Source organism: Melopsittacus undulatus, chromosome 11 (genome assembly GCF_012275295.1).
Source record: "Melopsittacus undulatus isolate bMelUnd1 chromosome 11, bMelUnd1.mat.Z, whole genome shotgun sequence".
Taxonomy (NCBI): Eukaryota; Metazoa; Chordata; class Aves; order Psittaciformes; family Psittaculidae; genus Melopsittacus; species Melopsittacus undulatus.
In genome coordinates, this window is record NC_047537.1 from 4,254,710 (window position 1) to 4,280,844 (window position 26,135).

A 26,135-nucleotide genomic window follows, 5' to 3' on the forward strand; every position below is an offset into this window, starting at 1 on the left:
CATATTCCTTAACAAGCTTAGCCTTGGAAAGCTGTACTTGCCAGTTAAAAAAAAAAAGAGAATTAGATCTCTATTACCCACAGAAGTACATCCACTGTGGAGCAGAAAGAGAAAACTAAAATACCTTCCTTTCTCACTAATGCTAAGAAGTGTGTTTGGTGATTTACAACAAAGGTAATAAACATGGGGTAGACATTAGGGAAAGAAAGAATTTGAAGATTCTTTGCTTGATTGATCTTGATTTACTGGAATTGCTTAGCTGCTGGTGCAGTGCTAGATTTTAAAAGGTTACAAAAGAATTTAGAGAATCAGCAGAAGTTAAGTTACTTCATGTGTTCATACACATAGGGACTTCACAAGAAGAGCTTAGTTACTGTTCACCCAGGCTTTACTTTTCAGGCAGAACTTTATTTTGGCAGGTGGGCTGCACAAAACCTGTTTTCCTGAGCTCTACTTTGACTAAACCTGATTTTCTTGACGTCCCTTTCAGTCCAAGCACACCCTCCCAGCCGCGGCCACTAGAGGCCCTGCCAAGCTCACCACTTCCCACTGCCAGCTCGGATACCGTTTTGGAGATGCTGAGTCCCCCCTCCCCTTCGAATCACCCCTCTCCTGCCTTCAGGAGTCCACCCCAGTGCTTGGTCCTGACCTCTTGGGGCCTGACCCCATCACCTCTGCGGATGAGGTGCTGGGACTGGCTGTTTCACTTACAGGATGTTTTGACCCAATTGCAGGTTGAGAAAAGCCTCCTTTGACCCTTAGCTGCATTGAGGGAAGAGCAGAGGATATTTATAGTCTGCAGAGCAACTGCTACCAGCCCATACCTCTTTTACAGTATCTGAATGAAAAAGCAGCATTTATTTCCTGGACTAAGTGACACATCTCTGGGTAAGTCACTCTGGGGCCCTGCGGGGTTTCTCAGTGTGTAAATTGCAATTTTATGCTCACAGAGGCTAAAGTTAAACTTTATTGCACTTCTGTGTTTGGCATTTACATCCTGTTTATGCAGATTCTTCAAACAGCTTGATTTGTAGTAGAGAAAAACAATTCTTGCTGTATCTTTTTGTCTTTTGAAGTGTCCATCCACCCTGGAAGAGGAGAACTTGTATGGAAATTAAGTAATTTGTCTAGATGTTTTTGTGAGCCTTAACTTTGCAGTCTTCCAACAGATCCTGGTCATGTCATTACCAAGCTTCAGACTGCAGGTTTTATGCACTCATTTTTCTGCTTGTGTCTTAAAATTTGGCTGCATAAGACTGAAAGGATAGGGCTAGGCTAGAAATGATTGGTAAGGTTTAGGGATTTGTTTAGGGATTTTCTTGCGTGTATGGTGACCTTGGTCAAGCACAAATGGACAACTGCATTGGCATTGTGAACAGTGGGGCCAGAGTGGGGCTCATCAGAGCCTGACCAAATTTAAACTATGTGACAGGGCGAGGAAGGTTGGAAACAAGATCTGGAAGCAGCATCTCTTGTGTCCCCAACACTTGTCTTCTTTTAGTCCATGTAGTGTGTGCTTGTACTGAAAAACTTTCCAAGACAGCAACTGTCATCAGACACTTGTCTTTGCCACATGAAACACAATAGGGCAGCTGTGAGCAGCACTGGTTTTTCTGCCTGAAGCTGCCTTTGCAACAGGGATCTCAAGTAGAGGCTGAGAGGGTAACAGGCTCATCCTGTTGGCTGCATCCCCAGCAGTGCCTGGGAGCCTTGCTGGGACCCTGGCAAGCTTTATTACCCACTTAAGTCCACCAAGATTCAATGCAGCTGGATCATGTTGTCTCCTAAAAATAGGCTTCTACTCCAGTGTGGACAGATATATTGCATTGCAAAATAAGTGGATTGGGGAAGGGGAGAAAAGTGCAAAAGAAAGTGGGGTTATGGGAGGAATCAAAATATTACTGAAAATACTTGCCATTTCGTCTGAGCTATCATTCCTTCCTATGCTCCCTCCTCTGCATTAATTCTTCTCCCTTTTTTTGGCTTCTGGTTGCCAAAATCTGGTCATGTTAAGCTAAAAGTTTTCTCACAACTTTAGCAAACTGAGCCAGGAATGCAAGGGGAAATTGTTTATTCAGGAGTGTCTTCTAGCAGGAACCAAAGAACAGGAGCTATCTTCCCTGTGGGAGGGGAAAAGAACAGTCACATACAGGGAAGGCACCATATTATTGAGATCTTAAGTTTGTAGTTAACTGTGCTTGAGTAAAAGCATCACTAGAAATGTGTATCAGCTCCAGAGAATGGGGAAAGCCTGTGGCTCTGCTGACCCTCCCTGAGCAGGCTGGAATGAAAGTTGTTTCCAGCACTGGTATAAAGTCACTGTGCTGGAATTGTAAAGTGTTGGTATAAAAGCAGCATGAGACTATTTCAAATGCCCTGCAATTTTAATGAATTTTAAGCCTCACAACATCTTTGAAAGCTATGCAAGCTGGATTCTCATCTTGAAAAAGGGAAAGCACAGACATTTTAACTTACAATTTGAAAAGGAACCATCTGAAAATGGCCACAGCTTTCTCACTCTCTCTGCTCCCACCAGATTCCCATTAATCACATTGGAAATTACTTTGTTAGTTTTGCAGAGCTCTGGGGATGATACTGGTTAGGGTTTTATCCAAGTTTGGATATTGTCAGTACACCAAACTAAGTGCAAATGATGTTTGTTCTCTTTTCCATCTTTAGCTCTGACAGCAAGGAGTTAAAAAGCTGTAAGGGAAGATATTTGGAGGGGTGTGTGCCAGCCATGGTGTGAGAACCTGCAGGAAGGATGCAGCGCAGAGCACAGTCAGTGCAGCTAAAACACACCTTTTTGGTAGCCAGTGGCATGTAAGGGAAACATTAGTGTCCAGTAAACATTGATTCTGTGCTCCAAATAACTAAAAAGTTTCAGTGGGGGTGAGGGAACTTCAGGGACATGCCTGAATCCCAGACATGTGTTTGAATCCCACTTTGCTGCTCTGCATCACGTTCTTCAGACATGCAGGTTCTTCACACCTCTGTCTTTGGTGCCTGAGTGGGTGTTCCTCAGAAGTCTGGGAAACTGTAAAATCCCATTTTCAAGAAACCTGCCCAAGATTTGTGGCTGAAAGATTAGAACCTGATTACTCCTGACTGTTCCCTGCTCTCACAGCAGTGCTGGTCTAACACTACAACTCATAAGCTCTAACGCTACAACTACTGCTGGTAGGGATACAGCTGGAAATACCAGCAAGGGTGAGAGTGTGTACCTGCTCAAGGCTGGGTTAGAGGGCTAACTATTCAGAAAGTGGACTTGGATAGGCAGGATCTCTAGTAATAATTTCACAGTCTTCAGCCACCTGATTAAAGGTGGTAAGTATGAGATGGTGAACTCTGATCCTTTAAAAGGCATGTCTACCGGGAGGTTTCCAGGGACTTTTACGTTTCCCACTGTGACTTCTTGTGTCATTGAGGTGCTTCTTCCAGACGTGCTTATTCCCTTGCACTTGCACATTATCTTTAGCTGAGGTCTGAACTTCAGGGTGCACAGAAGGTGCTGTTTGGCAAATGACTGCCCTGTCTGGTGCACCTTGGGGTGCCGACTTCTCAGAGATATCATTTCCACCACTCAGATTTTGCAGTACCTCCCGTGACAGCTTCTCAGTGTGGGTTATCCACTCCTTTATGCAGTCTAGAACAATGGGGATGAGGCTCACAACCCCTCCAAAATGATTCTTTGCTTCATGACAGCTCAGGTGATTCACAACATCATGGGGGTATCTGTGGGACAGAAGGAAACAAGTGGCAGACTTGTCCCAGCAGTGTAACCCTGGTGAGCCCACAGCGCGTCCCTGAGATCCCCTGGGAAGAGCAGAAATGCAGCCATTCATCTCCCCAGAACAAAAAGGCACAGATAGGACTGCATCCTGAGAAACAAGTCCTGACAAACACACCATCTTGGCTGTTGGACTGGAGCTGGAAGACTTGAAGAATGTGTACAAACACTTGCCCCATGGAAATTATTCCTGCAGAGCAGGAATAGGAGGAGGTAAACTGCCTGAGTGTTGCATGGGACTTCAGGGTGCTAACCTGCCTTCCAAGTACCAGTAAAAAGAATGAATAAACAAACCAACTCCCTTTTTGTGATCAGAGGTTGGTTTTCCCACCAGCTGGAATGGTAAACTGGGTAGCATCTTGTACCCTCACTAAAGCCAGAAGGCTGTTGTAGCAGAACTGATGGAAAAGTCAGGTGGGAATTTGCATTCCTGTGACAGCTCCCCAGCATTGACAGTCGCCTCAAAGAAACAAAGCTGATAGAGACACCTACTTGGCTCGGATGCTGCTCAGGTCGTTGCTGTGGCTGAGGAGCACCTTGCACCTCCCCAGAATGTCGCTGGTTGTGCTGTTACAAGGCTGCACGCTTTCCAGCTTCTGGCAGAGCTTGCTTAGGTCATTGCAGATGTTTAGAAACATGCTGAGGATACGCCTGTCAGTGGAATTGTTACAGTGATGGTCCATGTAGGACTGTACCTGTATGTGGGGAAAGACAGAGTAGTGTATGTTAAATTACATGTGACTTATGCTGTAAAGGTGCCGAAGTTAGTGAGGAGAAACTGCTTTCTTTTGTGACTGCAGGCGTGAGCCATTGGGGAAACCACAACACTGCAGCAGGCAGTGAGACTTCTAGAGCATGTCCAAGATGTTTGCTTGTCCTTACCAGGGGGGTAACAGATCTGCTCATTGGCACACCAGTGAGCCTTCCTCCCTCTTTGAAGCAATATAGAAGAACCACGACCAAACCACAGCTCTACTGTAAGCCCTGCATAAACAGGCTGAGTGTGAGTGGAGTTCTCTCTCTGCTCCAAGCAGGGCATCCTGAGCCACTGCAACAACTGCCTGGGCAGAGCTGGGTGTCAGGTGAGGGCAGTGACCAAGCTGGGAATAATTTGGAGTTGTGCATTCTTTGCTTGGTTCTTTATTTGTCACCACTAGATGTGACTGCAAACTAGACTCATTTAACCTAAATTTTCCTTACTAAACTGTCACAGCAATGATGTTCCCTATTTGCCTTGAGCATTTTTGTTAATCGGAGTGAATGGCATTGCATGATGAAACATTATGCCAAGAGATTAAGTATTTCCCCCAAATAAGTTACAGATACTTTAGACATGAGTGGTCAGAATATAAAATACTGAGTGGCTGGTTGGCAGTCATAACTGGGCTCTGACACCTTCAGAGCTTTCTGTAGCATTTCAAGACAAGATCCAAGTAGCTGCTCCACCACTGGCACAGTTCCTGCATACAGAAAAGCCATTATGTGCTCGGGAAAATTCTCAAGAGGTTTGCAAGAAAAATAAAAAATGGGCCCTAAGTGTCCATTTCCACTCCAGATTCCTCCTTGCTCACTGAGCATCCTGTCCTTGTGAGTGGCAGGATTTTTTATTGCTTGCTGTGAACAGATTTTATTGCTGCTGTATTCTCTCGTAAAGAGAATAGCATTTTAGCCTGGATGTTCACCGATGGGATAAGCTGGACTTCTTTTTGTCCACATCAACAACAGAGGTAATGCACCTGAGTAACTAGGATAGGGACCAGGACTACAGGAACGGCCAAGCTTTGCATTAGCCATCTGCTGCTGAGCTGCAGCAAGGGGCGATCATAGATGGCCTGGACACTGAGCTGATGTCGTGACCACAGCCAGGCTTTGCTGGGGTCACTGGGTGGTCTGAAGCAATGACTGAGGAGCTTGTCTCACAGAACCACTTGGGATTTGACTTTATATCTTACTCCATGTAGAAGTCTTTAAGGAGCTCTTGCCATTGCCTAGCAGTGGTGTGTTCTTTGACCTTTCCACTTTACTATGCTCTGTCAGAAAAACATCATCACTCAACACCAAAAATGCTCCCACATACAACTTTCAGGGATTAGAAATGTAGCTGTATTCAAGTACACTACCAATTTTTTTATGTAGTGTCTGTGCCTACATGCAAATAAAGGTGGCAGTCAAGTCAGCTGTATGCTGAGGCCACACATATTTCTGCATTTGTTGCTTCTTGTGCCATCCCAGGCAAAATTAAAGATGAGCTTGGGCTGATTCAGAAGAATGGTAGGGGAATAAAATTAATGTCTGGTTTTGCCACACTGAACTTTGGTGGTGGTGGTGGTGGTTCAGTGTCTGCCCAATGCATCACCAATCTGTGCTCAGCCCTTGCTCCCTGTTCTTCCTGGTAATTTGCTCTTTTCCCTTTCCCATCCTCACCCTGGGTTATACCCTCAGGGCTGTCTGGGCAGTACAGTTTGCCACCACTAAGTTAACATGTTACTGTACCACAATGCCACGGATCAGTATAATTGCTGAAGTTGTTGCCTATAAGATTTCTCCCCTACAACAAACAACCTTCCACCTCTGCTGAGAAGCAGAGTCCAAGCTGGCTTAAAACCATTGAAATGTTGGCACTTTTAAATACAGCATAATGTTACACAAAATCTCATTCCCTATTTTTTTTTTTTGAAAGAATGGAGTGGAATGATTATCATGATCCTCTTCAGTATTATGAGCAAAACCCTTATAATAGAGTCAGCCCTTAGGAAAGACAGCCAGCTGACTCCTGTGTCCCAATCCTAATAACAGGTTGGCTTTCACTCTGGCTTTGGCATCCATCTGGGTTTTGTGCCTGGGTTCTGCTGTCTCAAATCCCACAGTTCTAATTTGATTTAGACTTTTCTTCCCCCTCTGTCTGCAGGTGGTCTAAGTTCTTTCCACTACTTAAAACACCCCATGTTATAAAAATTCCAAGACAGTTCACTTACCAGCCCAGAAAACCTGTAGCCCACTTGGGACTTCCAGCCCTCAATCCATCATCCTACCTCTGTAACACAGCCATTATTTTTAATAAGGGCTATAGAAAGCTACAGCAGCACCAATACCAGGGGGAAGAGGCATGCATGCTGGTTACTGTGAGTTAAGGATTGCACATTCCATGTGTGGCTGGGGAAGGAGTGTTGGTTTGTTTTCTTGTACCTTGGATTTCTGGCCATGCCTCAGCAGTGAAATGATAGCGTTAAACTAAATCATAAAGTGATGCTCAGCAGTAAAACTTCTCTGTAAATGGGAAGATCTGACACAGGTATTTCTCTCACCTACTTTTGCCACTGGATTGCAGAGGTGTACACAAATGTTGCTGTGAGTTTTTGTGCATCTCCCCTTAGTAAAAACATTTATTTATCCCTGAACTAGACCCAATTGTGTGACAGCACCGCACTGGTCCCTGTTCTCATGGGCAGAGAACTTTGTGCTGCACCCTTTGTACCTGGCTGATGCTTGCCACAGGTCTGATCAGGTCATGAGCGTTTTCTCGGGTGTGTTGCAGTGCTCCGATAAACGTGAATTGCTGCTGAAGGAAGAGCTTGTAGTTCTGCTCTATGCTTCTGAAGGTGTCCTTTACCTCATTCATGTTTTCTCCTTCCTGGATTTGGGGAGAGAAGGAGAGAGAGGAAGCTGCCTTTTAGACATGATGCATTTTGATAAGTGTAGTTTTATCTTTCACCTGAGTTGGAATTGTGTAGGCTAGGGGAAAACTTTTTTAAAAAGAAGTATGAAAGAGGAGATGTGTTGTGTCACAGCTCTGCAGTCCTACAGCCCCAAACGGGAAGCCAATGATGCTGCAAACAGAGGCAGAGAACCCAGAGGGGACCCTGACAGCCAGACACCATAAACCCCAGTGTGTCTATCTGAAGCTAACGTAGTGATGTGCCAAAGACACTGCTGCAGAACGCCGGGTGCAGGGTGGCGGCTTCTCTTACTCCCCACAGCTGCAGCCCGAGCTCCTCAAACTCTGCGGTGTTACATGAGGCCGAAGGAGGCTGCAGAGGCCCGGCCCGCACCGCCCCTGCCCTCCCCGGGTCCCCCGAGGGGGCTGTTTCCTCCCTGCAGCCCCGTCCAGCCCCGCAGCAGCTCAGCGGGCCCTGCGGGTCCCTACCGGCTGCGCGGTCCGCGGCGAGCCCGTCCGCAGCGGTGGCGGAGAACCGGCTTCCGCGGGGCAACGCGCCGCTGTCTCCCTGGCAACGCGCCGCTGTCTCCTTGGCAACCGCGCCGACGTCGCGCATCACCTCACCGGGGGCGCGGCGCGTCGGGGATGAATGACGTTATACCCTGTTGCCGTTACCCCAAGGAGGCGGAGGCTTTTCTGCGTCGCGAAGTGATGACGCACTCCTTAGCAACGCAGCAGCGTGGCAGGGCGGGTTGCTAGGGGCGGCCATGGCCGAACTGGCTGGGCCGTGGCCGCCGCCGGTGGGCGCCTACGCGGAGGAGCGGGAGCTGTTCCGGCTCCTGCAGGTGAACGGGCCGCGCCTGCACTGGGGCACCGTGGGGGCTCCCACCGTCCACTCCGGAGCGTAGGGGTGGCCTGGAGGACCTGGGGATGGTGAGGGGCACACGCCAGCGCCGGCCTGGACCGGGCCGGGGAACCCGGCTTCTTCACCTTCTTCACCGGCGGTGCTGCCCGGTGGGGCCCTGAGAAGGCTCATCTGGGGCGCAACGCCGCGGCCATTTTCCCCAGCTGTTGGTACCGGGCTCCGATGGGAACTCGCAGGCGGTGGCCCCCTGTGGGGGGGCAGGTGTACCGGCGGAGGGCTCAATTAATTAATTTATTAACTAAAGTAGTTAATTAATACTAGCCTAGTAATTGCTGGGGCTCGTCCACGTCATGTTTTGAGGAAGAAAGTGGTAACCTGTGGAGGAAACGTGAGGGGGGAGGCGGTAACAAAGCGCGGGGTAAGCCGAGGGGAAGGGGTTTGCCCCCCAGAGCCGCTGAGGTAACCCCAGAGCCGCTGAGGTAGCCCCAGTGCCGCTGAGGTAACCCCAGTGCCGCTGAGGTAACCCCCGTGCCGCTGAGGTAACCCCAGTGCCGCTGAGGTAGCCCCAGTGCCGCTGAGGTAACCCCAATGCCGCTGAGGTAACCCCAGTGCCGCTGAGGTAACCCGCTGCCGCCTGCCCATCACCGCCGCCCGTCCCACTGTGGTTCTCGGCGCATTGCTGCTGCTGACGCGGCTTTTCTGTGGAGATGTGTGTCAAAAATAAAAAGAAGTACACTTCTAACATCGTTGTGATTTCACTAAATAGCGAGAGTGCTTTCCCTGCCTTAGAGAAAGGTATGTTTTGTTTCGTAAGTCTGGGAAAAGCTCTTTCGTCGTGCATGGGGAGGTTTGTGTGCTGCGGATGTGAGGCGAGAACTTGGTAAGAGAGGTTCCCCTGTGCGCTGCTGCTCACAGCTCTGTTTTAAGGCCTTTTTATTAATATCTCCGTGGAAAACACACAAATGCTTATTTTTATTTCTTTTTTCTTACTATTTTTTAGTCATGTAACCTAAGTCTAATTACTATGACCAGTTTAGAATAATATTTGTGGGGTTTTTAATAGAAATACTGTGTTTTGCATGCCATGAGGTATTGAATGCAGCTGCAGGACCTCGCGTTGCATCAAACAATTGTGGGATTTACTCGGAGTCTTGTTTTCTTTTTGTGCGTCAATTGTATTGTAGCAATGTAATGATACAAACAAACACAGCTGGAAATTATTGTCCTAGTCTGTAAACATTAAACTTTTACAAAACCCAAATTGTGGAACCTAAAACAGGAGTCCCAAAACATAAACCCCCCATCCGAGATTCGCAGAACTCATGTAAAATTAAACTGGGATTAATAGAAGTGAATAAAACAAAGCATGCATGTAAGTGCAGGTAGGACATGGGCACAAAATAGTGGAAGGATAAGTCATTTTCAGTCTGAATAGGTTAGAACTGTAGTAAGGTTAGATTTTCTTAGTTCTTTTATTTTGATAGCTGCTGATAATGGTGGTGCAAGATTCAGATTTCTTGGTTTAAATGATTGTTGCTGGAAAGTGATGATTTTAAAGGAGCTTCCAATAAAAATACAAATTTTATACTGTGTGCTCTCTGCTGCCCAGACCTTGAAGCATCAGATCTTGCATGTGAAAGAGTTTATAAATGAAATTGAGTGTTTTAATTATTCTAATTAAGTGGATGAAGTCAATAAGGAAGATGGGTCACTTCAATACAAGACAGTCATTAAAATAAAACATTTTATGGAATATAAAGACTTTATGGTATTTACTTGTGAATATTAAAATGTTATGACTGATTTTTAGCAAAAGATGTTCTATTCCAGTATAAGCATTGCAGTAGGTAATGTAAGACAGAACATTAGCGGCTGTTTGATGTTTAGTGCTAATTACAGAATTCTTGGCTGTGCTGAAATGTCTTGTAAAGGAGATCTACAGAGTTTCTGTTTCTTAGTGTTACTTTTTCTCTGCCTGGGATGCTACAGTCCTCACTGAAATTAGTGGAACATCCCCACTGCTGTCAGTGGGAGCTGAAGCAAGGCCCTGTGTAACTTTAAGTGTTTAATATGAAAATGAGCTCCAAAATAGACATTCAAGGAAATGCTTTAAGTCTCCCCCCCCTCCCCCTTACTTTTCATGTAGGAGGAAAACTAGTATGATTACGAAAAAGAGATGTGCTGCTTTTGAGGCTTTGGCTGTTGGCTTTGGGTTTTCTGCAGGTTGTATCTTTTCTGCAGTCCTCTAGGCTAGCGAGACTCTTGTGGGAATGTGCTTGAGAAGGAGGTTTAACTTGCCCTGCGGAGATACTGATTTAAGTTGACTCTGGTTTTGAAACTCCTTGTATGGTTTTTATGTCAATGCTGATTCAACTGTTATCGACACCAGGCTCAAGCAGTGCCTGGTGCCCATATGTATCATAAATAAGCCAAAGCAATGGGGTTATTTTTGTTTCAGTTTGCAATTATCTCACTATGCTTCATGGTTTCACAGTTTTGATTTTGTCCGTGAAAGGGATCTTAAGAAAATAAAGAAACATTTATAAACTCTTTAAGACCCCTATTGTAATATTGCTGTAGAAATGCAATGCATTGTGACTGCCTAGATATGGTAAATTTTCCTCTGACTTTGCCCTATTTATTTTCAGAACATGCTTGAAGAACTAATAATTCATCAGCCAGATGATCCCATTCAGTTTATGATAAACCATTTAAAGCAAAACAACGATGATGGTAAGTGAAAATTGAAACACCATAAATAGTTCAACTCCTTGTTTGTAAACAGCTGTTTGAAAGCTGTGCTTCAGTTGGCAGATGATGGATAAAACTTTTCAGGCTGTGTCGGGGGGGGAGGGGGAGGTGAGCATTTTGGAATAGTTATAGGTAAGTTGCTTTTAATATCTTTTTTTAGTGGGTAATCTAATAAAAAATGCACTTTAACAGTTACAACAATGAAACCCTCTAAGGGAATAACAAAGAGTTCTAGTGTATCAATTATTAATGTGTTCTGTGCCCCATCTGATATTTCCTGTTGTCTTTAAGCTCACTAATTACTCCTTTTGTCAGGTGTAAATTTGGGTTCCTATTCTACTTGGGCTGGCAGATTCTTTGTGGTTTTGATTAGTTAGTTACTAGCTGCCGTTAATGAGTTCCATTGCTCAGTGACATCTCAGCTGAAGGAGCAGTGAGCATGCCTACTTCTATGTATAACAAAACCTGGTAAATTGAATAGGAAGTCTGTATTCTGCACAATAAAAGCATGTTCTCTCAATCAAATTATTTGATTTACAAACTGTTCACCCTTAGGCAGATTATATTTGGATATGCACAACTGAACTATAATTTTTGTTCTGCATGAGCTGTCAGGGGTAGCTGGTGTCATGTTGCTTCGATGTTTCTTTAAAACCATTATGAAAGTTCTGCTGCAGCATCAATGAAATCGTTCTCACTAGAGGTGCTGGGAGCTCTTAGTGGTGGGGATCAGATGGATGTTGATTGAAATGCTGCTAAATATATACTAAAAAAAAAATAAATAAATAATCAAATCCTGCAAATTGTGTCCAGCCTTTTCTGATGCAGTCAGCATGAGTAATCAATCTGCTTTATAGACCTGTGGAAAAAATGTGGAAGAATTTCATGTGGCTTGATAGAATGCTGGTAAAATTTGTGCACATTGAGCTAACATTTGTCCTCAAGCCCCACAGTATTATTTGAACAGAATTAGGCAGGTTTCCATTTCATTACTTCAGTACTTGAAGGCTAAAGATAGAACTACAGCAGTTGTTTGTCAAGAGAAATATGCTGTCTGCTTTTGGTCTGGAAAAAAAGGAGAGCTATTAAGAAAGGAAAGGAACTCCAATTAAAATTAAAGCCTGAATGTTGTTTTAAGAATAAATTATATGAAAAATAATGTAACAGGAATCTGTGTTGCTTTTACTTTTTGATCATGGCGGAAGGTGCTGACTATTTAGAAGAAAAAAACCTTATTAAAGCCATCAGGAAAGTGATGAATTTTCATGATCTTGCCTTGCTAGACAGTTTTAGCCCTAGAGAAAATTTCAAACAGAGATGTGTGGAAAAGCAGCACTGAGTCTATCCCAGGTGTGAAGTTAGGAAACCTTTTTAATTAATAATAACATCTAAAGTACTCTTAAAAATATAAACAAGTCTAATGATGATTATAGCTTACAACTGTCTTGAAAATCTCCTAGGTCAAATGTGTGGCTAAGTGTTTGTGCTTGAGGCTCTGTACTATTGTTCTTTCATGTGTTCCTTCTAAAAGCCTTAAAGAACCAGATGAAGCCTGAGAATTCTTTCATATACAAGATGCTCATTTTCTACACTGTGTCTTGGTTTGTACTCATGAAAAAAGCTTTTGGGATCCAAGTGGCATTTCTGTGAGTTCTTCCTTTACAGTCAAACCTCTGAAGAGATGTAGAAAGTTCTGCAAGAATGTTCATCGTGTGCTATGTGCTTTTCCTGTTTGACAAAGGATTTCTCTTACAAGTTAAGCAAATTTTGCCACATTAATATTAATCATGGAATCTCTCAGACTGAAGTGGAACTCAGTGAGTCCAGCTTTTTTTTTGTGTGTGTTATTCCAGGATTAATCTTATTACTAAAATAATTGGTGAATGTTAAAACTTATTTTACTTGGAAGAGTAAATATGGAATGAAATATGATTTGTTACTGAAGCAAAAGGCATTTGCTAGGTTTCCCTGTCTTCATTTAGCTGGTGGTTCTGACCTCCAGTATTAAATACTAACTATTTGCTGATTGGAGGGGATTAAACATTACATCCAGCAGTGTCCTGGTTGTGCCCTTGTGTCATATGTTTAGCGAGAATGCTTTAGAGGAGTCTTACAAGTGTGCAAATGAGTAAATCAGTGAATTACACTGCCCCATCTGCTGCCAGCCACTAAGCAGAGAGAAAAGCAGATTTAGTACAAAGTGAGCATTTACAGTAGCCCTGGGCAATATTAAAGCATGATGTGGTGTATATAATGGTATGTTTCGTTTTTTATCAAACGTTTGTCCAAGAAAGCTGTGTATTAAAGCTTCAATACCTAAGGGCTTTCTTGTGAATTTTAAATCATGCTCCTAGTTAAACCTCAAAAGGATCTGGGGATGGAAAGGTTTTTTGATTTTCTTTGAAGTGGTTTGAAGAAGTTGATTAGTGTTGGCACCCGAGCACTCTTTTATGACGCTGTTTATAAATAATTCCTAAGTACCAGGCTGGAGTTTCAAGGTGTTAGATTTAGAAAAAAACCCTAGGATTTAATCACATTACATTTGAAAGAAATTAGGTGATAAAAACAGCTGATGTATCCTTTTAAAGTATTTTTCTACATTGTGTACTAGTTCTGTTGCACTTGCAAGAACCAATAAGGGGGGAGTTTTTCTTAAACCTTCCAAGTCAGATAACTTTGTAAAGATGAATCTATAATTTGGGTTTCATGTCTGTTTAAAAATTGCACCTGCCCAATAACTGTTAAGTGCATGCACGGCCTCATAAAAATACATTTCACATCCTTCCCTGTCTGCTGCCATCAGGCACTGTGATCTCCTTTGGTTATCAAGAGCTGAAGAGGGGTTTGGGTGAGCAGATCCCGCCCCTGTTTTGACCTATGTTACTCCCAGAAGTATTCATTGGTCCCTTCTGTGTATTGTCTGGTTTGGTTTAGCTTTTATTTCTCCCCAGGTATAGGAGAAAAAACATCAAAGATATTAACATAACATGACAGCTCAAGGGATTGCGGCTTAACGTGTGTTCGTGGAAAAAGTCCCAAATACTTTCCTAAGGGTTACTCCATTTGCCCATGTTTGTCTTGCCTGTAATTCATTCCGAATGAAGCTTACAATGGTAATGTGGTAATGCCTACTGTATTGTCTGTAAGCATTAGATGAAGGATTCCTCAGAACTGGGATGCATTTTTCCCACCTTGCCCTCCTCAGGGGAAGGAGAGGGACATGCAGTAGAGAAACACAAGATATGGAGATGAAGAATATTACTTCTACTGATGACTAGAAAAATTGAAGGAGCTGTCGAAAAGGGTAGAGAAAACATGCTTAATTTTGCAATATCTAAATCTTCTCTGAACCCTGACACAACCTATTTAGATGAAACTAAAAAGTGAAATTACATTTTTGGGTGAGAGCCAAAAGCTCTGCTGAAATAAAGTATTTTTACCACCATACTGTGTAAGAGAAATAAGAAACAATCTCAAGAAGTCCCATTCAACATCAACCATTTTATGATTATGATAATAGTCACCTTGAGATAGTCCTGTCCTGCATGTGCAAGTTAAACTACTTTTTAATCACAAAATGTGTTGGGTTCAAATCAATGTGTTCAGAACAAAAGTTAAACTTGGATAAGAACATGTTTGTATCATGCTCTGGTTTACCCGTTGACCTATCCATGTGTTTAAATTTATATGCGTATATCACAAAGTTGAATGTTTAATCAGAGTATTAATCTGACCATGAAGATTAAAAGAGGACCCAGCATTAACTGACTTTTTGACTTTTTCCCCTCAAGTGGAGCCTGATCGTGAAGTCTCTGTTCAGGCAGGTTTTCAGCTGATATAATTGTCTTGTTGTGACTACATTTATGTTCTGCAATGCCACAGTGGGAAATGGGTTGGTATTTTTGCTGTTCTGCATCTTAACATTCATCTGTTCTTGTTTGATAGTTCCAAGAATTTGTGTACTTGGTCCACCTGCTTCTGGGAAAACAACAGTTGTAAGTGTCCTATCTTCAGTCAGGTAATATTGTTCACTTTTTTGCTTTCTCCTGAGCTGAGCACTTGTGAAAATTCTAATGTGATAAAATAATTTTCAGACTAATGTAAGTGATGGAGAACACAAAGCAAATTGGAGGGTGGAATTCTTAAAGGGTACACCTCTACATTACAGTACACATTATATGGAAATATTCAAGTGAGCTCTGTGAGAATTCACTATCACTAGTGGTAGTGATACTGCTGCACTGCAACAGAACTTCACCTGCCTTGTTTTTCCAGCTTTTTAGCAGGACTGACTAGCCTGGGAGAGAACCATAGTTACAGGTTTTTGGTATTCCTATATTGTGGGTTGCTCCATTTACATGGCTTATTGTCTGGCATGCCCACTGGTACCACTTAATTGAAAACATCAAAGTTGTGTTTGAACCACAGAGAAAGCTGACCACAGAAACTACAGATGATGATGGGGTGTGCTTGCCAGGAAGGAAGCTTTCTTCTTTAAAATCTCTGCTGTAGTACAGTAGATGAAAAAGACTTTACTCAAAGCTGTACATTCTTGAACAACTTTATAAGAAACTGTTTAAATTTTACACACACAGTCTGTATTACTTAAATAGAAGGCTGGAAAACACACTCTTTCTGTAGCCTTAAAAAAAAACCCTTCGCTTTCTTTCCAAATATTTCAACCTGTATTTTTTTGTTTCTTCTTCCCTCAGGCACTGTGGCTTTGTAAACGTTTGGATGCCATACGTATCTCTCAGGAGACTTTGTTATTCAAAGAAGCATTAGCACTGACAGAGGAAGCAAGGGCATATAAAGAAAGGAAAGAGGTATGTAAGTGGATAGAAGAGTGGTAGTTCTCATGTCATAGAAGAAGAATTATATGGCATTCCCATGATTTCAACTGCTGTGAGTTGAGCATATCAGAGTAAATATTATTATATCTATGGTGGTTTGTACATTGGTTTGTATATATGGATATGTGGATACAGGGCCTTTCAGAGAAGAAGGGTCTCCTCTGCTAGATAAGAAGGTATGAACAAAGATAAAACATGTCAAGGCATAGGATAGGGGCAGGAGAGGAAGGCAGTGTAAAGTCATGGAGTTCTTGAAAGCATTAACCTTATATTCAGAAGATAGTTCAGTTCTAGAGGTGATGCACTCTACCCAATTCCAAATATCTGCTTTGCTCCAGACAGGTTTTTAAATCTATTCCTGCTTCATTGAGAGCCTCCTAACAAATGTTCAAAAGAGCTAGTCCAGTGAACATTTTCCAGATGTCAAGACTCCCAAGATTATTTGGTCAGCAATGTAACTGTCTTGTTATTAAAGGATAGTGACAAGTAGATCAGAAAAATATGTTGAAAGAATATCCTGAAGCCAGAGAAGCATCTCTGCTGCTTGTTCCTGATCTTTTTAGTTGGTTCCTTTCTCCATATGTCAAGGTATCCTGTGAGTAACAGAATGGAAGAAGTCCAGTTTTCTGTGACTCTCTAGCAAATTCACTAGCTTGAGTTTATCTTTTTTTTCCCTCATCACTTATTTGCATAAAAACTGAAGTAATTTCATATCCATGACAATTCTATACCCCTGCTAAATTGGACTGGAATAAACCAACAGATTCATAATTTGCTGAGATGGTGGATGTTGTAACACACAGATTAACTTTTTTTTTCCTTAGAAAATAAGACTGAAAATAGGGTAGAGTTTATTATACTGAATTAGTGAATGAAGTTTGGAGTTAACTTGAGAAATAAAGATCTGAGAGGAAAGAGCACATTGAACTCACTGACCTTACTGGCAAAAAGGTTTGATTTTGGCTGGGATGATATAAAATAATTCTTATCAAGAATATGTACTTTGAAATCTTCCTTCTAATTATTAAAGATTGTTTTGCTGGGTTCATAAATTTCAACTTGGAGGGGAAGAATTTAAAACAAAAATTCCCTTTGGTTTAATTACTGTAATTATTAACATATTTCAGACTATACAGATGCACTTTCAAGGGTGTCCTTTTGGGCTTATTTGATTCGAAGAGATGGATAGCGTGGAAGATGAAAGTCAAAAATGTCAAGGCTAATCAGGTAGTAAGGAGTACCCAAAGAGCAAAAGCTAGTGGTGGTTTAGTACTGTGCAGTTTGCCTTTGGTTTTGAGATGTTAGAGCCTAGAAAAACGGTTTTGCTCTGTCATTTCTCTTGTTTTTTTATGAGTTTGATTCTTCAAATGTAACTCTAAAACTAGGGGGGAGCTTCTTGCTTCCTCTAAATCAATGCAAGATTTACAATGACTTAAAATGTAGCTAAATCATCTCTATGAGATGACAGTATAGCTGAAAAAAATATAGCTATAAAAATATAGCTATGTGCTGTGATTTCCCTTACTGATTCCTGTCTTCTGGCTAAATCTACTGGTGCTGTAACTGACCCGTGGTTTTGCTGAAGCAAGTGATAAACTTGACTCCTGTAGCACACACAACATCCATTAGCACTAATAGGGTTTGAATGTCTGTTCAGGAACAGAACAATAGCTGTTTATACTATCTTTGATACAACCTGGTCATTAAAAAGGTATAGCTGTGGCCAAAGCAATTTAATAAATGGAAAGAGACAAAGCAGGAATTGATTGTTGTTTTGATAGTCTGGTGTGAAGGTCATATAACACAATTTAATGTTGTTAGAGGAATATTTCATGCAGATAAAGTTACTGTGGCTAAATTAACCCCAGTGCCAAAGGTCGTTCATTTTTAGGTCAGTGGGCCAATGTTTCTAGATCTGAGCAAATGTTGCAAAAAGGTCCACAAATGTTTGTTCAGATATTTTACTTCCCTTTCGCCAAGCTTTCATCTCTTTGTATTTGCTCCCAGTGAACATTAAAGCATTTGAGTTTTCCTGGCACAAGAATTCATGGAATTCAATGTGTATTTAAAATACGTGATGATTCTTCGAAGCTCCGCTTTTCAAGTTGGACATGCAATCATTCACTGACACACACCTGGCCATTCACTAATGAGCAGGGCTTAGGTACTGAACTTTAAATAGTGACTGTTCAAAGCAAAATTATCATTCTGCATGTAAAAATCAAGTCAGATATTTTTGAATATTCAATAAATTTGCAGAACCACAAGCTAGCAATAAATATTCCACGAACAGGAAAAGAGGCTACAGTTTTGGAAAAATCATTGCAAATTATTCCCTCATCTCTAGTTTTATAATGTTAATAGGAAGCATCTTCAGGTTTTTCGTATAGTGAAGTCTAATGATGAGCTATTGCATATTTCACGTTTCCTGTTAACTGGATAAAATAAGAAGTTGAACCAGCTGTGGTAATTGTGAGCTGGTGGGATGGGTATACTCTTAACACTGTACTAAATTGCAGTTAAGGTGTTTGCATACGACTTAATGGCTTAAAACTGCTCTAGAGTCGCGTCATATCCTTGTGCTTTTGAAGAAGAAATATAGTAGAAGATAGAGAAACCTGAGGTGTCCTTATCATGGTCAGCATTCTAATCTATTCCAGGCCACTATGAAAGAACAAGTAGGAATGGTTCCATTCTTGTGTATACATAAAAAGGACTGGCCTTTCATATGTATTATCTGAACAAGCTCAATGTAACCAAACTGAATCAAATTTCTTCATACTTGAGCTCTTCTCATCTGGAAGCTGCAAGCCTGGAGAAGTCAGAAGTTCTTATCTGTTGCTGTTTTCAGAACAAATTTATCCAAAACTTCCAATAAAAAATATCCAGAGAAAGTGCTGCCTGCAAAAAAAATAGTGTAGCAGTTTAATGAAAACATCATTAAAATATAGCTGTGCATAGATTAGATAGGCATGTAAACTGAAGGATGATGTCCCTGAAATAACATGGAATATTTAAAATGAATCATGAATGAGCACAGCTTTACAGCAGTATAGAAACAGTGATTAAACCAGTGTATATAGGAAAGTCTGAACATAAGAAAAGTACTGTAACAGCAGGTCTTATTCAGTAGCTAAACTGAATGTTGGATAAGCTCAGAGTGCCTTAGGTAGGTTTTGGTTCTGCAGTAACCAAAATATATGTGTTTCCTTGTCCATTATTGCAGATGCCTGGGAGGTGCAGCCTCATCTACCAGGCTTATGGTATATTTATTGTATTTATGAGAGAGAAACTGTAAATATGCTCTCTGCTATGTATCAGATTTAATGATTTCTAGTTGAATAATTAGACATTCTGCAAGCAACCTATTGAAAATGATTTCATAGGCCACTGCTCAGTAGGAGGAAAACTGACCAGGAAATGAGACTGGAATTGAGCCACAGAGAGCAGAAGGAACTAAACCAGTGAAATACAGCATGTGTGTCCTTGATTGTTTTTGTGCAATAAACCCTGCTCAAAGGCAAGGGCTGAGAATACCATTGCACTGAAAGAAGTTAGTGTAATTTTGGTTTAAATGGGTTTGGCAAGGCTTAGCAGAGTGGACCCCCAGCAGTCACTAGCCTGTCTTGACGTGACACATCAAAGAAGTAAGCAAGACACTGGCTGTTTCTGATAGCAGCATGATGCACCTTTGGAAGGTGACAGACTCAAAGCCTCAGACCCAGGCTTCAGCAGCACGAGGCTGCAGGAGGCTTTGACACACCACCCTGTGGGACCTGCTGACTTTCAAGAGACATGGCAATTTCTTTCTGTTATTCTCTTTTACCAGCTTGAATGCTGCCTTATGAATGGCTGATATTAGGAAAGGCACTGAGAACTGGGGACAGCAGAGAAACAGAACAAAACCCACTGCCTGACTGGGCCACCTTGTTCCACAGCCAGATGAGAACTGGTTGCTTTTGTGTATTCTGGAGTGCTTGGTCCATTCTACTATAAAAGTGACTTGTGCAATAGTGTTTCCTCCACTCCTGGTGAAATTGTTTCATGATCTAATGAAAAAGATTGTTATGAAATCTTTATACATAGTCACATTTTCATTATATCAATCTATGTCATTTTGTATAACATATGCCTGTAGAAATAGTCTTTTTTTAGTCTTTTAGATCACATCATTAGGGGAAAGATATTTTTTTTGAGTTGGGAAGTAGAGAGTCTGACCTGCAGGATATTCTCTGAGTTTTCATTTTACCAGTTATGACAAAATGAATGAGACTGACACAAGGCATTAGTCACATGCTTAATGGCTGGCTTGACTAAAAGTTTAGACTTTATCAGCTTAAACCGGCTGATGTAGAATTTGTTTAACCATGTTCAGCATAGAATGAAGGCCTAAATTAACAAGATAGCCCAGAAAATTCTTACAAGAAGGAAAGAAAGGATTGTTAATTTCTCTTCAGGAAATCTAATACAATAACAAGGAATATTGGAAGGATGCTAAATCTGTAGAAATTTGTTCTTCTGTCAGATAGCAAATGTTGTCTTACAAGCCATCACTAAGTGGACAAAGTAACAGTGACCGAAGGAAACAGCGCTCCTGAAAAGACTGGCACATGCAGTTTCAATTGTGTTTCACAGTTCTGAGTTTAAAAATAAGCTAACTTTAATATTAAAATTAACTTGAACCATAAAATGTATTTTAAATAAGCTTTCTGGATGATGCAAGAGACACAGTTGACTGAAATTATGAAACAAAGCTCCTGAAAGTCAGACTTTGTTCTTTGCTCTGTGTTTGAGTTGCTGCTTGTCTCACATTATAACTGTTAAGATCATTAATGATGAGTCCACTGGCACATGGAGCAGTACTGGGTCAGATACTTGCTGTAGAAAAGACTGCTTGTGGTTGTGCTGATCTTATGGATCCCTTTGCAGGTTTGTTGTCCAGTGTGTGTGTTAGTGTGCAAAACTTGGCACTGCTTCCATGTTACTGTGCAAAAAACATGGATGTAGGCTTTGTGTTCAGCTTACCTTTAGCACTGATTTTTGTGCCCTTATTAACTCTCTGATATATTATGTTAATGGCTTGGGACTTGCAGAGATTTATTTATTTATTTTTAAGACATCTCACTTCACCTTTAACCGGGCTGTGCCTGCATGGTAAAATTCCTTTTGAACTCAATTGTGAATATTCAGCCTTTTTTTGTTCTTTCTTTAGAAAATTCCCAATGCGCTTTGGGCCAATCTGATCCAGGAACGTCTGTCAAACGTGGACTGCATCAAACAAGTAAGAATTGCTCCTCAGAGGGCCGGTGGATAAGCACTTACACAACTCGTGCATAGTAGTTAGCATTCTGAGTCCTGAGCAGAGAAGGGAATGGGGGCAAATCATTGGGGGCTCTGGAGCCGATTGCTTTCTTGAACATCAGCAGAGGGAGTTTGGAGCTTTATTAACAGGATAAAGGGGAGGATGAGAGTATGCATATGCTAATCTTCCAGCACAGAGATGATCAAAGGCTGAACAAGCATAGCTTTGTTGATTGCCTGGGGCAACTGGCAGAGATAGAGTGGACAAAACAGATAAACAGGAAATATATAAAAATCAATATGTTAAGATTTTTAACTCTTATTGAGGAAAGGGGAAAGGGAAGAGTTTAATATTATTAATTTCAACTTTCTTTATTTCTCATTGTCAGTTTATTTTTTTATTATTTTCTTTTAGTTCCTGTGTTGGGAAAACTGCATTTAAATATATTCTGGGTAACAATAATTATGTTCACTGTTAGTTTACACAAATAGGCAACTGAATAGGTTTAGCTGTATTCACAGATGTGTGGCTTTTCTTTTTTTTCTCTGTGTACTTAGCCTTAATGTAAGTAGAGACTTTAAACATTACATCATAACAGAACTTAAGTAGATTATATGTTGGTCTGGAATCAATGAAAGCAAAATCTTTTTATGTGATTCCTTTAAAATCTCAGATATTGTGATGGTTTATTGAGTTCATACTCAACCCATTATAAAGGATTATTTGTAAGAGATATACTAATCTAATGGATAAAACCCTGTTTCTAAACAGTGCCACAACCTGAACTCTCCATTATTTGATGCATATCTTGAGAGGGAAAAGTCTGGTCCAAAGTAGGTGTTATGTTCATGAAGGGCTAAACAGCTTTTTTCAGATAAATAGTATGTGTTTTCAGAGCAATCACTGTTATTCTCATGCTTTGGGTCAGGAGACAACTAGAAATTCCTGGCCTCACAGAGATATTGCAAGGCTCATAGCCTTATTCAAATCTGTTGCTTCTCAACATCATCATCATCTACCTTGTTTGTTGAATTACCAGGGCTGGTAATCAACATTTCATTCAGGTATAAAAATTGCTTCCTAAAGCTTCTTGGCATTAGGCACTGAAAACCTTATGTCTTCTTTCTCTCTCTCTCTGACTTTTGGTGCAGTCTGCAGACCAGATCCTTCCATCCATGTAGAACAAAGTCATCATGGGGGCTGGGCTACTGCCTTGTAGTTTTTAAGATGGTAATTCCTTAATGCAGAGGTGTCTATAGGTGCAGAGAAATATCAACAAAGCTAGCAAGAACAACTGAAAAAGTATTCTGTCCCTGATTGAAGGTTTCAGCTTTTAGAACTTGGATAATGTGAATGATTGCCAAAGAAGTGGCTTTCAATGGACCTGCCTTGTGTAATGTAGATCAGATCATCAATTACATGTATCAGCTGTGGAAAGGAAAACTTGATCAGGATAGTAATGAATAGCTTGAGACACAATCTCTTCAAATGTTCCTGCCTGAGGGGTTTGCTAGAGGACATCTGTCTGTGTCATGTTTCTGTTGTGAGTACATAGCTGTAGCAAAATAGGCAGTAAGCTGGTCTTGAAGCAGTAGCTTGGAACTAGCAATAGCTAAACTTCAACCTATTCTGTTATCATAATTTTTATGTGGGTGATTTTTGAACATTACATTGCACTTGTAGCTAAATCGAGCTTTAACAAGAGGCTTACTGTAGTAGAACATTGGGATGCATTGTTGGCTCCTGTACCTGTTTACAAATGACACTACAGGACTTTTAAACTGCACTAGTATTTCCTTGTGTGGGGAATTGCCAACATGTTAGTGTTTTAAAATGTACTGGCAGCTCTAAACTGCAAAGTGTGGATTTTTCTGATCCCCCCTCCTGCCTTCTTTCCACTTTCTATCAGTTAATAAAATCTACTTTGCCATGCAGGTAAGACATGTTTTTAGGCAAAATGGACACTACTGTTAGTTCAAGCTCTTACTTTCTTCCTAAGCCTAGCTGTTGTTTCTCCTTGCATTCCCTCTGTACACTGGGGTGATTGAGGCCTGGGAACACTGTTGAAGAATTTTCTAGTTTATTATGTGTAAGGGTATGATGCACCCCTTGCCCTTTCTTTTCCAAATGGATTTCCTGGGCTTTTTAATTGGCAGGAGAACCTGTTTAAAAACACACATGTGTGGTATCATCTTGTTAATTTTTGTGGCATTTTGAATTAAAGAGTGTAGCTGAGGAACACTTGAGAAACCAAAATTGTCAGTTCTGGATATATGAGCAAATGAGCAGCAAAAAAAGGCTCTGAATGTCAACATTTTTTATGTAAGCAGTGCAAGGATATATCATGGATATACGGCAAGTCAGGTGACTGTATGATTTACTACCTTGTCTTTGTGGCAAGATGTGGAACATCTGTCTCAAGTGAAACTTCTCTAGTGAGTATGTTTAAAATATCTTTAAACCTGTAGAAGTGGAAGTGAATTAGAAAGATGATAAACTCAAGAGAGAAGCTGTTCTTCTGGCTGCTGACTGCTGGTCTCAGGCTGGTTTCAGACCCCAAACATAGTCCTTTTCAGCTTAACACTAACAGCTTCTCTGGTTGTGCTACTAGTATTTGTCTGATAAAAAAAAGGTACATTTGTTTTCAACAGCTGATTTTTCCAGTGTTTGTTGTGAAAAGGTGAGTTTTACCAACCAGTGAGTTTTATCAACCATCACTGTATAAGGAAAATCCATTGCTCTCCAAAGGTTGCATGCACCCTATGCTATTTTTGCCCCAGGCTTTCTATAATTGTTGACATGATTCTAGTTCTCCTTTTAATAGCGAGGGAAGGATCTCTTAGTGACTGTTATTTTAAGTATTAGGTCATGTAAACTCTGAGTAAGGTGACAAGATGGTTAAAATGCCAACAGCTGTATGGTGCCCTGCCTGCATTTTATGTTCCTGTTGTTAGCACCTGCAACACTGGATGTCTTGCAGAGCTAGGGGGGAAAAAACACCTTTATATAGCTTCCCTGAAATTAATCAAAAATGGAGAGGGTGTTGGTGATCTAGGTAAAGATTCATCTGATTTTAGGAAAAAAAGCAAATAATTGACTTCACAAAGTTGTGATGGTTATTAAAAATCTTTTAATTACTAGATAGTAATTTATGGCCACATTACATGTCTTCTATTTGGAAAGGGATCTATGCATTTTAATTGCAGTATTTTCCTTGTGTGATTGGAAATAGAATTAATACTGTGGATTTTTGTACATGGTTGAACAGATTTATGCTATTCCTTTCAAAACATGAGTCAGCATTTTTTTACTGAAAATGTTAATAGATGAGGAGCAGTGTGTTGGACCATAGTACCACAGCTCTTTGTTTTATTTCTCCTTGTGGTGTCATTGGCTTGGCATTAATTGTACAGCTTTCATCCCACCGACAGTAGGAACACAGGATTTTTGTGCCATTGTTTTGACACTCACAGGTTTATAGATGTCACAAGCATTCTCTAAGGAGAACATTTTTATTGATCAACAGCTCTGCTGAGGCTCTGTGTTATGTGTTCTTCTAACACAAATGTTGTTAGGACTGCAAGGTATCAGATGGGTAGGTCTTCCAGCATAGGCAGAAAACTTATTGCAGGTGTTATGTTAGAACCTGGGGCTTGTGCAGGTTATACGAAGACTTTTCATCTTACAGGGTTAGTACATGTTGTCTATGGCACCTCTGACTGCTGGTGCTGTGGAGGGAATATATAGAACTGGAGAAGGCTGGTGAAGAGGCTGCTATATAATGAATTTGTGAGAGAGCCAGCTGAAAAACCTTACTGATGGCTTAGGACTATTTAGAAGCTAAACTTAGGCCAGTGATTCATGAGTGGCAGAATTCCTTTTGATTGCTATGAAACACTTCCAAATGGTAGTGACTATCCTTGAAAGGGGAGGCAAATACATCAGTGGTTATTAGTTCTTTTTGGGTTTACCTTAGCAGATGAAGATCATCATGTTGTCTCTGAAAATCCACGTGAGAATAGTGATTTATCTGGGGAGAGGATGTGCCTACTCACCATAGGTTTTTTTTTCCCCAGGAAGAATGTGGCTTTTTAAAAAAGCTTTGCAGCTGATTCAACCTACAGAAATAATGTGGGGAATAAAAGGTTTCTTTCTAATGGCAAATTATAAAAGTTTTCCATATTACTCATGCTGATGGAGTGCAGGGTTGACTATTCCTACTGCTCAGTCTGCTGCTTTCTGAAAATCTCAGGAATTTTAGTACCATACTGGCAAAGGTATTACTGATTCTATTTTTTGGCATTATTTTCTCTCCCTTTTCACAGGTGGGACTGAAAAACACATGATACCTTTTCAAAAATACTGAGTGATGATGTGGAGAAGCTGCCTTGTTTTCCTAAAGGCAGCATGTTCATGACCTTTGATGTCTGTGCCTATGGCTGAGATTTCTTTCACATGTACCACATAATTCAGCATTAGTTCTCTGTGCTATTCCTTTTCATTGTCCTAAAGCAGTGTCAATTCTGTATTTTGTAATTAAAAAAATAATTACTGAGGATGTACAGGTTAAATAACCAGAGAGATGTCAAATACCCAAGTCATTATTATTGGGGTGGAAAGTGTGAAAGTATGTAGGCTTGGTGTTATAGCTGAGAGTAGTGCCAGCAAAGGACTGAGATTTACATTTGGGAATGACCTTGAGCATTTCCAGGTTCCTTAAGTCCAGAGAGAAAAGTGATGGCTTTGAAAGTACTTCCTTGTTGCGGATTTTCAGCATGGCATGAGTCTCCAAGGAGCACTTCACCTGGCATTAAGGCAACAGCAGAATGCTGTATTTACAGCAGTCTTCTTCTGGGGAAGCATCGAGGCTTCCAGCTGAAACAGAGGAACAGTGACCACAGAGTAAAGGCACCATGGAA

At 41.2% G+C, this 26,135-nt stretch overlaps 2 protein-coding genes across 4 annotated transcripts in view; one reads left to right on the forward strand and one right to left on the reverse strand.

Annotated features, from left to right (window-relative positions):
* Positions 1-2,864: 2,864 nt before the first annotated feature.
* SPACA9 (sperm acrosome associated 9) lies at positions 2,865-7,982 on the reverse strand. Its single transcript, XM_034067756.1, has 4 exons — positions 7,935-7,982; positions 7,266-7,421; positions 4,283-4,485; positions 2,865-3,735 (listed from the first exon to the last, which is right to left on the reverse strand). The coding sequence occupies exons 2-4, from the start codon at positions 7,407-7,409 to the stop codon at positions 3,357-3,359; spliced, it is 726 nt and encodes a 241-aa protein (XP_033923647.1). The 5' UTR covers positions 7,410-7,421; positions 7,935-7,982; the 3' UTR covers positions 2,865-3,356.
* Positions 7,983-8,158: 176 nt separating this feature from the next.
* The window catches only part of AK8 (adenylate kinase 8), a 65,241-nt gene continuing 47,264 nt past the window's right edge, over positions 8,159-26,135 (forward strand). For 2 of the 3 annotated variants that reach the window (XM_005146337.4, XM_034067610.1), the window contains exons 1-5: positions 8,159-8,290; positions 10,959-11,043; positions 15,007-15,056; positions 15,774-15,887; positions 21,127-21,195. In XM_005146337.4, the coding sequence (XP_005146394.2) occupies positions 8,213-8,290; positions 10,959-11,043; positions 15,007-15,056; positions 15,774-15,887; positions 21,127-21,195 (396 nt within the window). In that variant the 5' untranslated portion in view covers positions 8,159-8,212. Of the gene's footprint in view, positions 8,291-8,974; positions 9,106-10,958; positions 11,044-15,006; positions 15,057-15,773; positions 15,888-21,126; positions 21,196-26,135 lie in introns of those variants that run through there. The other variant, XM_034067609.1, reaches the window with a different exon arrangement.

What these genes read in the sequence shown, in the direction of transcription:
- SPACA9 (XM_034067756.1), bottom strand. Translation starts at nt 7,409, where the DNA reads ATGAATGAGGTAAAGGACACCTTCAGAAGCATAGAGCAGAACTACAAG. An exon ending in CTGTGGCAAGCATCAGCCAG is followed by an intron (nt 4,486 to 7,265) that starts GTACAAAGGGTG and finishes CCCCACATACAG; the next exon opens with GTACAGTCCTACATGGACCA. An exon ending in CTGAGCAGCATCCGAGCCAA is followed by an intron (nt 3,736 to 4,282) that starts GTAGGTGTCTCT and finishes TCTGTCCCACAG; the next exon opens with ATACCCCCATGATGTTGTGA.